Source organism: Tamandua tetradactyla, chromosome X, assembly GCF_023851605.1.
Source record: "Tamandua tetradactyla isolate mTamTet1 chromosome X, mTamTet1.pri, whole genome shotgun sequence".
Taxonomy (NCBI): domain Eukaryota; kingdom Metazoa; phylum Chordata; class Mammalia; order Pilosa; family Myrmecophagidae; genus Tamandua; species Tamandua tetradactyla.
The window spans coordinates 19,521,220-19,533,362 of NC_135353.1; the positions used below are offsets into that span (position 1 = coordinate 19,521,220).

Genomic DNA, 12,143 nt, shown 5'->3' on the forward strand with positions numbered 1-12,143 from the left:
GGGGGCAGCCCACTTGTTTTGCTCTTGAAAGCCGCAGCAGGCTCTTGTAATTGAGTTACCGCCTGGGAGTCAGTAGGACTAATTCATCTATATGATTTCTTCGCCTGGTTTAATGTCATTAACGAAACCGAATTAAGGAGCGGGTGGGGTCGGGTGGGACGAGGGGAAACGAATTTTCTGTTTGGCAGCTGCTGCCGCGTCCCCACCGCCAGGCTGAAGCTCATGGTCTGATTAATGGACCTCTGTGAGGATCAAGTCCTGCTGGCCGGCACCCCAGCCCCACCCCAACAGATCGCCCGGCTTCCAGGGATCCGCGCTCAGAAAAGGGCCATAGCGCAATGGGATTCCCAAGACCCCCTAGGAGGGGGACCCCGTTCCCCCTCCCTTTCCTTGGGACTTTCTTCCCCATCCCACTCCCTCTCGGAGAATTTCTGAGCAGTTTTCCTTCTACTTCGTATCCTCAGGGACCGACCCTGGATTTTGTCACTAGTGGGCCCCGGGAGACAGGTTGATCCCACTTATTCCACTCCGTCCCCGCCGGGCTCACTGCCTAGGGTAGGCGGGCCGAGGTGGGGGGCGCTCTTCGCGTCCAGTTTGCCCACCCGAGCGAGCAGCCCTAGGAGGAGGGGTTTGCGTGTGTGGGTGGGGTTTGGGGTGGGACGTGGCCGCCCGCCACGGCCAGTGTCACTCTGCCCTAGTGACACCCAAGATCCCCGTGCGCCCTTTCCCCTCCGGGAGAGCCCGGCCGTCTCAACTTGGGCAGCCGGCGGGAGGCGAGGAGTCCCCTACTCCGGGTCTGAGATTCCGCCGCGCGGGGCCGACAGTTGCCAAATAGCGGAGTCCCCAGCATGTAGGTGGCGACCCAGCGCGTGCCGGGCCATTGCTGCCGGGAAGGCAGGCTCTGGGAGCCGAGGTGTGTGTATGGTGGTGTTGGTGGGGCGAGTGGAGAGTCGGTAACAGGAGCGGAGAGGTAGAGCCCCTGGCTTGAGCTCCACGGCCGCTCAGCGGGGGACGAGGGACGGCAGAAGCTCGCTGGGGTTTTGCCCACCCGCGCCTGACGTCGGCGCGCCCCTGCCGAGCTCTTGCTTTTACTACAGCCGGCTGGCGGCTTTGTGTGGGCCCCGCCCTCACCGGCCCCCGCCCCCCGCCCCCCGCCCCCCGCATGCCCACACCTTTCCGTTTATAAAGGATGCGCCGCCGGGTTTATTCGCGGCTCTCCGGGACCGGAGAGTTCTTCGCCGGGAGAGCGCCAGCGAGCTCCGAGGGGGTGTGGGTGTAGGGCGAGAAAGAGAGAGAGAGAGAGAGAGAGAGAGAGAGAGAGAGAGCGAGAGCGAGCGAGAGCAGGTAAGGACCATGGGTCCCCGCTCCTCCGCCCTCGACACACTCGGGTCCCCCCTTTTGGCTCAATGCTGGGAAGCGGAGAATCGATTAGAAAGCCATCCCGGCCGTTCGCGGCGAACCTCCCCTCCCGCTTCTCCGCAGACGAGAAGCTCCGTGGCTCTGCGGTGTAACAGGCTCACACGTTGCTCATCACATGTTCAAACATTTTCCCTTTTGGGGCGACTGGTTATTTGGAAGTGAATTTTCTGGTCTCTGTTTTGATCTTTTGCAACCTTCTTCGGGCTTTTATTTTTCTGGAGTTGACGGCCCGCGGCGGCGGAGTAGGAGAGGCGGGGTGGGGTATGGGGGGCGGGGGTAAGTAGCCCGCCGGTGCGCGGGCAGCCCACCCAGGCAACTCCCCGCGCAACCCGCGCGGGAGCCCGGAGAGGCCGGGTTGGAAAGTGGCAGCCGACGGCGGAGCCCGGGAGTCCCGGCCGCGCCTCTCGGCGTCCCGGGGGGTGGGGAGCGCGGCTCTCCGCCGGCGGGCAGGAGCGCCGGGCGCGGGGCGCGGGGCGCGGAAGGAAGCACCGCGCCGCTTTTGTCTTTCACTTCTGGAGCCAGATGAGCGGCTCCTCCCGCGGCCGGCCGCTCAGGCTCGCGGCGGCGGCGGCGGCTCCTCCTTCACCCCTCTCCTTTCCTCCCCACTCTCTCGTAGGCAGCAGCGGCGGCGGCGGCGGCGGCAGAAGCAGCAGCAGCCGTGGGGGAAAGCGGATTCCGCCCGAGCCACTACGAGGGTAGCTCGCGGTCGCCACTTGCCGCCCTAAGCGCTCTCTCAAGTCCGGCCGGCTCGGCGAGGACTTCCGTCTCCTGGGCGAACCTTGTCCAGCAAAGCTGGGATCTATGAGTGGAAAGGTGACCAAGCCTAAAGAGGAGAAAGATGCTTCAAAGGGTAAGCCCGCCCACCGTGTCCGCCGGCTTCCCTTCCCTTCGTGTCCCTCGCCCCCTCGCGTGCGCGCCGCCCGCCGGCGGTTCCCCACCTCTGTCCCCGAGCCTAAGCCGCCAGTGACCTCTGCGACCCCGGGCAAGAAGGGGGCACCCGGAGCCACCGGGGAGAGGTCTGGGTTCGCTTCACTTTCCCTCGTTCCTCGTGAAATTGTCGCCCCGCGAGTGCCTCCAGCCTCCTCTACTCCCCCTCTGGACGCACTGTGGTGGCGCTGCGGGCAGCCGACGCTGCTGCAGCCCTGAGCGCCGGGAGCCGCGCAGCCTGCTGCCGGCCGGACTCCTGTCTGTGCGAGTGCATGCGTGTGCGTGTGCGCGAGTGTGCATATGTGTGCTGCGCGGATGCAACATGGTGACATACTCAGGAATCTGCCCCGCTCCCAGAACCCGAGCCCGAACCCACCGTCAACCCCTCTCCCCGCCCCCAATGCAAACAAAGAGCTTGGCCGAGGCGAGAGTCCCTCCCCCACACTCCTTCCCCCTACTCACACCCCTGAACCCCCAACTCCCTCCCCCCATGGAAAGACTGGAGATTGCACCCTGAGAGCCACCGCGTGCGAAAGTGAGCAATCCCGGTGCCCCGGCGCCGCCTGTGCTGCGCCTTGCCAGTGCAGACTCGCCAAGCCCCCGGAGAACAAAGGCTGCTGTCCCCTTGTCACCAGTGCCCAGTGGGGGCGGGCGGCCGCAGGCGGGGAAAGTCCCCTCCGTCGGTTCGCTGGGGTTCAGCCATCTGGCCTGGGACGCTAGTCCTCCGGGTCCCCGGAGTGCACTTCTCGGCCTATGGCCTCCCACTGGCGGGTTGGGGAGGCGCAATGGAACGGGGCTCAGGCTGGGGAGAACTCAGAGGAAGGAAGGGGCGCCCTGCACCCCCACCCGTGCTCACCCGCTAGTCCTAGCTTTAGGACCCGGCTAAGTTCCGGGATGTGAATTGGAGACGCCAGTGCTGGAGAGGCACAGAGAGGGAGTGTGGATGAGCAGAGGGGAACAGCAGGTGTCTCAGGTACCAGTGTCCGGTCTGTCCACTGAGTAGACCCTGGAGTGGGCTGAGCACAGTGAACCTCAACGACCCACGCTGCGAAGTGAGGCTGCTGTAGATGGGGCCCTAGCTCTCCTGGGTAGTGGGCAGTTCCTCTGAGCCCTCAGGCCCCCTTCCTTCCCACCCTTCTCCCTTTTCTTTTTTCTCTTTTTCTCCTCCTTCTCGCCTCTCCCCGTTCCTCATTGCTTTCTTTCCCAGGAGATTCTAGGACAGCGCCAGCCCTCCCCCGCGGAAAGTTGTCAAAGTCTTTCCGCCCAGGGCCTTTATCCTGGTGTTTAAATGGAGCCCTTTGTTTTCCAGGGAGGCAAAGGGACTTCGAAAGGCTCGGGAAGTTTGGGGTGGGGGTGGGGTTAGAGCTGATGTGCTAAGGGTCAGTGTTGCCCTCAACCCGACCCCCCCCCCCCCCAACTCAAGGCTAGAGCTCAACCCCCTGGGACTCAGTCCTGCTTTCTGTTTGAGACACAGATGATCCAAAACAGTAGTTTTGGAAAGTAAAGTGCTGCTATACGTTTCCAGGGCTTTCCTAACTGTGAAGTGTCTTCGACATGCATTCACAAGATAAGGGGGAATGACTTTCAGGGTCTTTCAAAGGTTTTGTTTTTCATTGAGGGCCCGGAGTGGTAAAAACCTTTGAAGAGTGGGAGTATTTCAAGTTTGTTTCCAGGAACTCTGTTTCTGGATTTCCATCAGGTGGTTACCTAAGGCTTCCTTGAAACTACATTTGGGAGGACCCTGAAACCCAACTCACAGAAGTGAGTTACTGTCCTTAAGGATATACCTTGCAATTGTCCAGGAAGGATAAATGAGAAAATATAGGATAGGTTTCTGTAACTCAATAATGAACATTTTTACCAGACATGTGTCATAACATTTTCTTATGTTGACTCACAGATTTGAAACCACAAAGCCCCCTGTAATAATTGTGTAATTAGCATTTGGAGTTATGGCTGTAAATAGAATAAATTAAAGCCACTTTATGAGAAAGTTTACTTTGCTGATGAATTGGGGATATTGTGGCTAAGATCTGATTACTCCATCAACCTTTCTGTTGGATGTTGAAAATATTTTCAAAAGAGTGAATGTCTACTAGCCATTACTATTTTCTCCTTTCAAGTATATTAAAAGTCTCATATGATCAAATTTTAAACACTACTTTTTATATTGGAGATGAATGATACTAGGGTCTACTCATATTTTTAACCAACAAAGTTTATTTTTGTTGACTGTATTCATGAAGAAGCTTGGTTATTTACAGATTATTTATATGGAGGTCATTTTTGAGTTTTTTTTTAAAAGTTTCTAAGAGGTTCATTAGTAACACTCTTTGTAACATAATTTATAGGTTTGAACATTTCATGGACACTTTGAATATACACACATTTAATTTTGAACAATGGCTTGACAGATGATTGTTTGTTTGAATTTATTTTCGTTTGTTTGAATGAATTTCACAGTCTGTTTTCAGCCTCCCACCGTATCATAACTACATAGAAGATTAATCTAGAATACAGTGTTTCTAGAGCTTTTTAAGTGCAGGTAGTAAGTAAGTAGGAAGTTATTTTGTGCTGCCGAACGGAAGGCAGCTTTCAGAACATATAAATCACGGATTGTTTTTTTAAATGGCAGTTTCTTCAACTCATTGAGGTTAAAACCAGTGAAGGGCAAGGATCTTTTTGACAACCTTTTCAGTAATCTAGCCAAGCAAGCTAGACTATTCCCTTTGGAAAGGGGGAGGTCGATCTTGATTCTGTTTGCAACTATTAAAAAGGTCTCTTGTGCAGCAAATCATCTTTTGTGTATTTATTTATATTTTGCGTATACTTTAAAATTGGCAGATGTATACATGTTTTGGTGTCTGGCATGCAGCTCCTGAACCGGAGGATATATTTCTATTTCAGGGAAGAGGAAAGTATAACATTTGTTTGTTCAAGCAGATATTTTCTTAGCTTTGACTCACTCTTCTCTACCTTGTCACATAAGATCTTTTCAGCAGTTGTCTGTTGCAAAAAGCACTCAGTTAAGGCTGTATATGGTTTACTGCAGTTATATTTCCGTGGCATTGGAAAACTTGTAACCTACTACAGATTAAATAAAATCTTTTCTGGATTGACTGAAAGTGATAGCCACTTCTCCACTTTGAAAACTGTCATGTGGTTTGTTGCTACATATTTGGAGTTGAGTCTGGGTTTTTCAGCAGCCCTTTCCCTTTTGTTTATCCAAAGAGCTACCATATCCAGGCAAGTTTCTAGACCATAGGCTGTTGATTCTCTTGGTGAGACAGCGTTAGCATCAGGCTGGGCTCATGCTGGTTGTTGGGTGACAGAGGGCAATTCCATGCATAGTCCAAAAAGCCTGCTACTTGTATGCTGTCCCTGTAACGGATTGTGGTGCCCCTGTGCATTTATGGCCATGGCTCATTTCTGCTCACTTTCTGGCCTTTTCTGATAGCCTGTCTACCCTCCCTAGGAAGAAACAGGGTATTGTAGCCAAGCAGCTAGTGAAGCAAGACTCAAACTCTGAATGCCATTCCAGAAGATCATTTTTGGTCTGCATGGATTTATTGTAACAGGTTCTGTTAAGTGTTTTCTAAGGCTTAGGCCAGAGGATGCTTAGTGATTAGAGGTAAGAAATTGTGACGTTGGTGAACTCTTATTAAAGACTAACAATCATAATCTACCTATTACTCATGTAGGGACTTATTTTCTCATCCAGTGTTTTGACAGATTGTCATAAGCCACATGTACACGTGTGCCTGGTGGCCACAGCCTCAGTGAGGGGGTGTGGCCAGAGAGAGCTCTTTTTTGTAATCACCCGCACTTGGGAACACTGTTCACAGAAATTCGGAATGCTAGTCTGTTCTTGGGGATGGGTACGTAAGATGAGTGCACAGTGTCCCCGAATCTTCTTCATTACTATTTGTATTTGTGTGTTGTTATGTTGCATCTTTACTGAACATGGCTGAGGCTAGAAGGAGAACAGGTTGAGACATGGGTTAGGGATCTTGTATCTTTTCCCTGGCTTGGCACTGCTTCCTCCAATTCTCTTTTGAGAGTTGTTCAAACCATTAAAAAGTGTTCTGAGGCATCCAAGGGCTGAAGATGTGGGTGAGGTTGGAGTCGGGGGATGGATGCTGGGTTGGGGCTTCCGTGAGGAGCAGGGAATGAGCTGAGAGGATGAGGTTCATGCCCAGGGCATGGAGATATAGGGTTGGCCTTGAGAACCGGGATCAGGATTGGGAGGTCACTGGAATTAGGGTTCGAGTGGTCCTCTGGAGGGTTGATTTGTGAGGCAGTGAGCAGGGAGTGGAAACTGTTCCATGTTCCACGTGTCTTTGCAGTTGTGCTATTTTATGTCTAAATCACCTCCTCACTCTGGGAATTACAATCAATGCAGAGCAATCAGAATGTGTTGCAGCTCTTCAAATATATCCAATAAAAATGTTTATAGTGTTTGCTTCATTATGGCTTATATTTTTGGGGTTGAGAAATTTGAAAGAAATAGAAAATAATTGCCAATATTAAACAAATTGAGGAGGAAATAAAACCCCATATGAATTAAAGTATGGTGAGTGGAGGGGATCCTATATGACTATTACCTTGTGAAGCTTAACATTAACAGTGAAATGTGAAGGTGAAGCACATGGTATGGTTATAGCAATTAAATACAGAACGCAAACATCTGCACAACTCATTTTCTGCAGTAACCGATTTACTTTTCCCCATCCGGAAGATACATTATCAACAGGATTTATCAGCATAGGCTGAGGAGTAGATTTTAGGCACATTGTCCTTCCTGCATTACATGGTTCATCTTACTCAGGCTTCATCAACTCGAAATGTAGGTTATCTATTTGTGGTATACCAGTTCTATGAACTCAGTTGAATCATATTTCTGACATTTTTTTTTTTCACATGGCATTTTATCTTTGGTGAATGCCATATCTTGATGAAACATTTCTCATGGGTATGGGCTTCTAAGTAAATGCACTAATTTCTTAAAGAAAATTATATTGTATAGTGGTTGTCATGACCTCTGCCCCAGCCTCAAATCCAACTTCTACTTGAATTGGATAGCCAATTTTTTCCCTCTGATGCAGTGTTTTCCAGCATGTTAACCCTGAAAACGGTGCTTTTATATTACAAAAGAGCTAAATTTTGGGTTCTTGGGGCACGATGGAAATAGGAAAGACTGTTTTATTAAGGAACCTGAGTTTGTGATAAACATTAAGCCTAAATTCCAATGATTATATGTTGAAAATTACTAGAAGGCTGTTCTCATGCTCCACTCCTACTTCTGCCCTCTGAAAGTAGTTTAGCATCGATTTTCAAACAGAAAGCGTGTTAGTGTCACTGGCAAGGGGCAGGGTGCAGTAAGTATCCTTGCTGATTCTTTTAAGGTTGGCAGCACTCTTGGCTTCTCCTGTTGTGAGGTTTTGTTTGTCAATAGGGATGGGCCGAGCTCAGTCCCTTGATTGACCTGCCTGCTGTCAGCCTTTTGCAGAGACCTCAGATTTGGTTTGGACACTCTTTGGCACAAAGGATTTCCCAGGTGTACACAGCTTTTGTTCTTTCTGGACCCTGTCAGGAGGGCCTGGGAAGAAAGAGAAAGTCTTCTGGTGAAAGGTAGGACTGTTGAGAGGCCAAATTAGGAAAAAGTTAATTTTTTAAAACTATTATGAACTCAATTTCCCTCTTTATAATTAAAGTTTATATACATTAAAATGTACACATCTTAGTGGATGTCTTGATGAATTTTTACAACTGTTACATCCATATAACCAGCACGCCAGTCAAGTTATAGAATATTTTCATCACCCTAGAAAGTTTTCTCCTGCCTCTTTCTAGTCATTCTCCTCTCAAAGACCACTGCTATTTTTTAAATTATTTTTATTTTTAATGTTCACAGTTTATATATAATATGAGGGCCAGAGTTTCCTCCCAAACTCAATTTTATAAGTTTTCTCTTGACTAATGAGGTCAATAAGGATACTTTATCTTGTCTAATTTGGTTTCAGGGAAGACTCCATTCAAGTCCTCAGTGGTCACTTGATCAAATGGAATTATGTTCTTCATTTTCTGTAGCTCTTTCTCATATTCCTCAGTCCTGGTCATTGAGAGATTCAAAAACTAAACACACATTTTCACATCTCCTTTTTCTTTAGCATTCAACCTGAAAGGATATTTGTCCCCTGGCACAGGAAACTTAAGGACATTAAAGTTCTCAAAGTCATCTACCAAGCCAGCCTTGGCCATGTTGGCCTTGTAGTAAACCCAAGGGATCACTGGGGGGTTCTCAGATAGAGTAGCCAACCTGGAGATGAAGGTCTCATTCCAGGATTTCAGAGAGTTAGCAATGACCTTTTGGTTTCGGGGTCTGATCTCCTGCAAAGCTACCCAGTCAATGGCTTTTAGAGCAAGTTTTTGCTCATCCATCTTGGGATCCTTCACCCATCCTGGCGGCCCACAATCCAAGCGGCAAATAATGGAACCAGGTCACTGCTATATTGATTTCTATCTCCATAAATTAGTTTTGTCTGTTCTTGAACTTCATATAAATGTAATCATGCAGTATGCTCTCTTGTTTCTGACACCAGGCCACCTCTCAGCATGTTTCCTTTCCTTGTGGATACCCCTTCTCCTTGTCCTGTTCTTCGGTTTCTTGGAAGACCCTCCCTGCCTCACACTTGGACACTTAGTGGGGTCTTGTGCATGGTAGGCCCACAAGTAATATTTGTTGGATGACAAGCAAAGTTTGGCATTCCTTTAGATAGGTGTGTGTTGTTTATTCATGGTTTAATAATAATAATAATGATAGTCATTGTTACAGCAGCTTCTAAATTATTGAGTTCTTACTATTTACTAGGCATACCTTATTTTTACACACACACACACACACACACACACACACACACACACACACACACACACATATATATATATATATATTTTTTTTTTTGGCACGGACAGGATCTGGGAATTGAATCCAGGCCTCTGGCATGGCAGGTGAGAATTCTGCCACTGAGCCACTATTGCACTGCCCTATTTTTACATATATTTTAAATTTAATCATCATGACAGCCGAATGAGGTAGGTACTAGTGTATATACACTTTAGAGATGAGCAAATGGAAGCTCAGGGAGATTATGTAGTTTGTATGAGTTCACAACGTTAGTGTGTTCAAAAATATTGTCTGGGTGCTTGGCATAGCACTAATCAGTAAATGATTGTTGAATGCATGTACTACTAGGCTAGGAAAACTCATTGGTTCCCAGCTACATTTACTCCCTCACTGTGTCTGAATCTGATAGATGCCTTGGGAGTATTCACATTTTGACTAGTGGTAGCCAGAGGCAGAGCTCTAACCCAAAGGCTTCTATCACCAGGGGTTGAATTTCTGACATATGGATGGGTTGGGGAAGTAAATATGGTTGAGGCTCTAAAAATAATACTATTTTCTCAACACTGACTGTGCCAGAGATTAAGCATGAACTATCTCATTAAATCTTCATAACAACCTAGGAGGATAGATATAGGTACTATTTTTATTCCCATTTGACAGATGAAAAAACTGAGTCTCAGGACTTGAATCCAGTCCGTTGGCTCACTCAGCTAGCAAAATGGTGGAGCAAGGGTTTGATCCAGATTTGACTGACTCCAAATCCACCTCTTGAACACTATGTTATACTGTCTTCCCAGGCAGCAGGATCGATTCTTTCATAATCCAGTTTTGCACAAAGACAAAATTAAGTCTGTTTTCCTTTTTTGGAGGGGGGAGAGTGCATAATCCGGGAATTGAACCCAGGTCTCTAGCATGGAAGGCAAACATTCTACCACTGAGTCACCCATGCACCCTAAGTCTGTTTTCCAGTTGCTCCAGGGCTTTGGTCTTTGTTCAGTTAAACAAATCTGCAAACATTTCTTACATGACTTTTTTGTGCCAGACATTGTGCTGGTTCTGGGCATAGCGAGATGAAAGGAACCCTGCTTTACCTTGGGTGCCCTTTTCTTTCCTTGGACATTAGATTTTTCTCTTTTCAGTGTGCATCTTGCTTCCCTTGGCCAGTCCCTTGAACATCTCTCCAGGGCACTGGCCACATGACTGTAGCTTTCAAGATTTATGCATCTGTTACTTTGAAAATAATGGCACTTTTCCCCAGAACTCTGTCTGGGAGCTTGTTTCACCTGTGTTCTAAAGCTGACACTTCCTCTGAATTCCCTGCTGTGTAAAACTCCAATTGTTTATTTATTTATTTTGTTACATGGCATATGCTTTCAGTCTTTCTCTCATCAGAATCATATGGCTCATTTCCCTTCTCTGTCTTTCACTTTCAACCCCACGCTCTTCCTCTCTCTCTCCTTTTCTCCCTCCTTCCTTTTCTTATCAACAGATGTCAGTGGTTTCCATTAACCAAATGGGGTTCCTTAGGGTATGCTGGGCTCCTTTGGAGGATTCTCATTTCTAGAGTTGTCTCCCTTGGTAGCTATCCTAACTTCAGTGAAAAAAAAAAATCCTCTGCCCCCCTCCCCCTCCTTAAAGTGCAGTTCCATGGAGGAAGCTTTTCACTACTTATTATATAACTCATTTTAAATGGAAAAATAAAAAAGTGCAAGTTTTTCTTTTTTATACTATTTATGTTGCTTTCAGTTAGATAATATTTCCCAAAATATATCTTGTTAACAGAGACACACGCCTTGAACGAACATATTAATTATAGTCCTCAAAGTTGGGACTCATGTAGTGTTTCTCTGTGCTGCAGAACCTATGTTTAACAGTGACGGAGAGGTCTATTGTGTAGTTACAGGTAAGTTTAATCATAAACATGAAAGCCAATTCTCAGAAATCTCTATTGCTCTAGAACTGGAGATTAGTAAACAGCTAGAGTTCTTAAAATATTTATCTTTGCTGTTAAAAGTAGAAAGTAAACAACTTAAAGACAGCCTGAGTGCAGTTCTTGAATGTGCCTATAGATATTTTCAGCATCTTCTTTCAACCATGACTTTGAAGGTATTGAGAATTGACCTGCTTATTTCGCCTTTGATTGTTTATGCGGATGCTCGCCCCTCCCCTTGGGTGGGGTGGGGGTGGGAGATGATTGACCACTAAGGCTAAAAGAGCTCTTGGGTTTGCACGTGGTTTTCGGAGCTCTGGGAACAACGCGAGCCATCCTCCAGGAAACAGGGCCTGTGGTTCCAGTCGCTGTCATTCCAGGGAGCCTTTGTTTCCCGACTAGCTGGGAACCAGACGGCAGCGCTGACCGGTCCGGTCAACCCTGGGTCCCCCAGTCGCCGTAGATCTGGCAGGCGGGTTTATTACAAACCTCAGTGTGCTCATTAGCCTCGTGATGTGGCGGCTGCCTAAAAAAGAAACACGGAAAAGTTGTGTCACCGAAGGTGAAACTTGGCGAAGAGCTGCTTGGCGCCGGGCATGACAAAGCTCCTTCCAGGCGGCGGCGGCGGCGGCGGCGGGCTGGGGAGGGCGCTGCCCACTTGCCCTGGGTCCACGGACCGGCAGGCCCGTGTGGACGCCAAGGGAGACGCCGCCCGGGTCTGGACACCGAAGCCGGCCGTGGGGGTGCCCGCAGGCGATGGGGGGAGAGTCCGGCGCGTGGATGCAGTTTGGCATCTGGGGGTGGGGGGGAGGCAGCGCTAAGATGGTGGCGGCCGGGCGAGGCCGAGGGAAGCGCCCCGCTCCCGGTCATCAAGGCACCCTTTGCTCTCCCTACACCTGACCCCCACCCCCACCCCCGCGGGCGCCTCAGAGGCATATAGGGAAGGCAAAAGATTGCAGT

General features: G+C 48.8%; 1 protein-coding gene and 1 pseudogene across 2 annotated transcripts in view; one reads left to right on the forward strand and one right to left on the reverse strand.

Annotated features, from left to right (window-relative positions):
• Positions 1 to 2,054: 2,054 nt before the first annotated feature.
• The window catches only part of FGF13 (fibroblast growth factor 13), a 564,332-nt gene continuing 554,243 nt past the window's right edge, over positions 2,055 to 12,143 (forward strand). For both annotated transcript variants that reach the window (XM_077146184.1, XM_077146186.1), the window contains exon 1: positions 2,055 to 2,269. In XM_077146184.1, the coding sequence (XP_077002299.1) occupies positions 2,221 to 2,269 (49 nt within the window). In that variant the 5' untranslated portion in view covers positions 2,055 to 2,220. The remainder of the gene's footprint in view (positions 2,270 to 12,143) is intronic.
• On the reverse strand, positions 8,323 to 8,787 carry LOC143670579 (ATP synthase peripheral stalk subunit d, mitochondrial pseudogene; annotated as a pseudogene).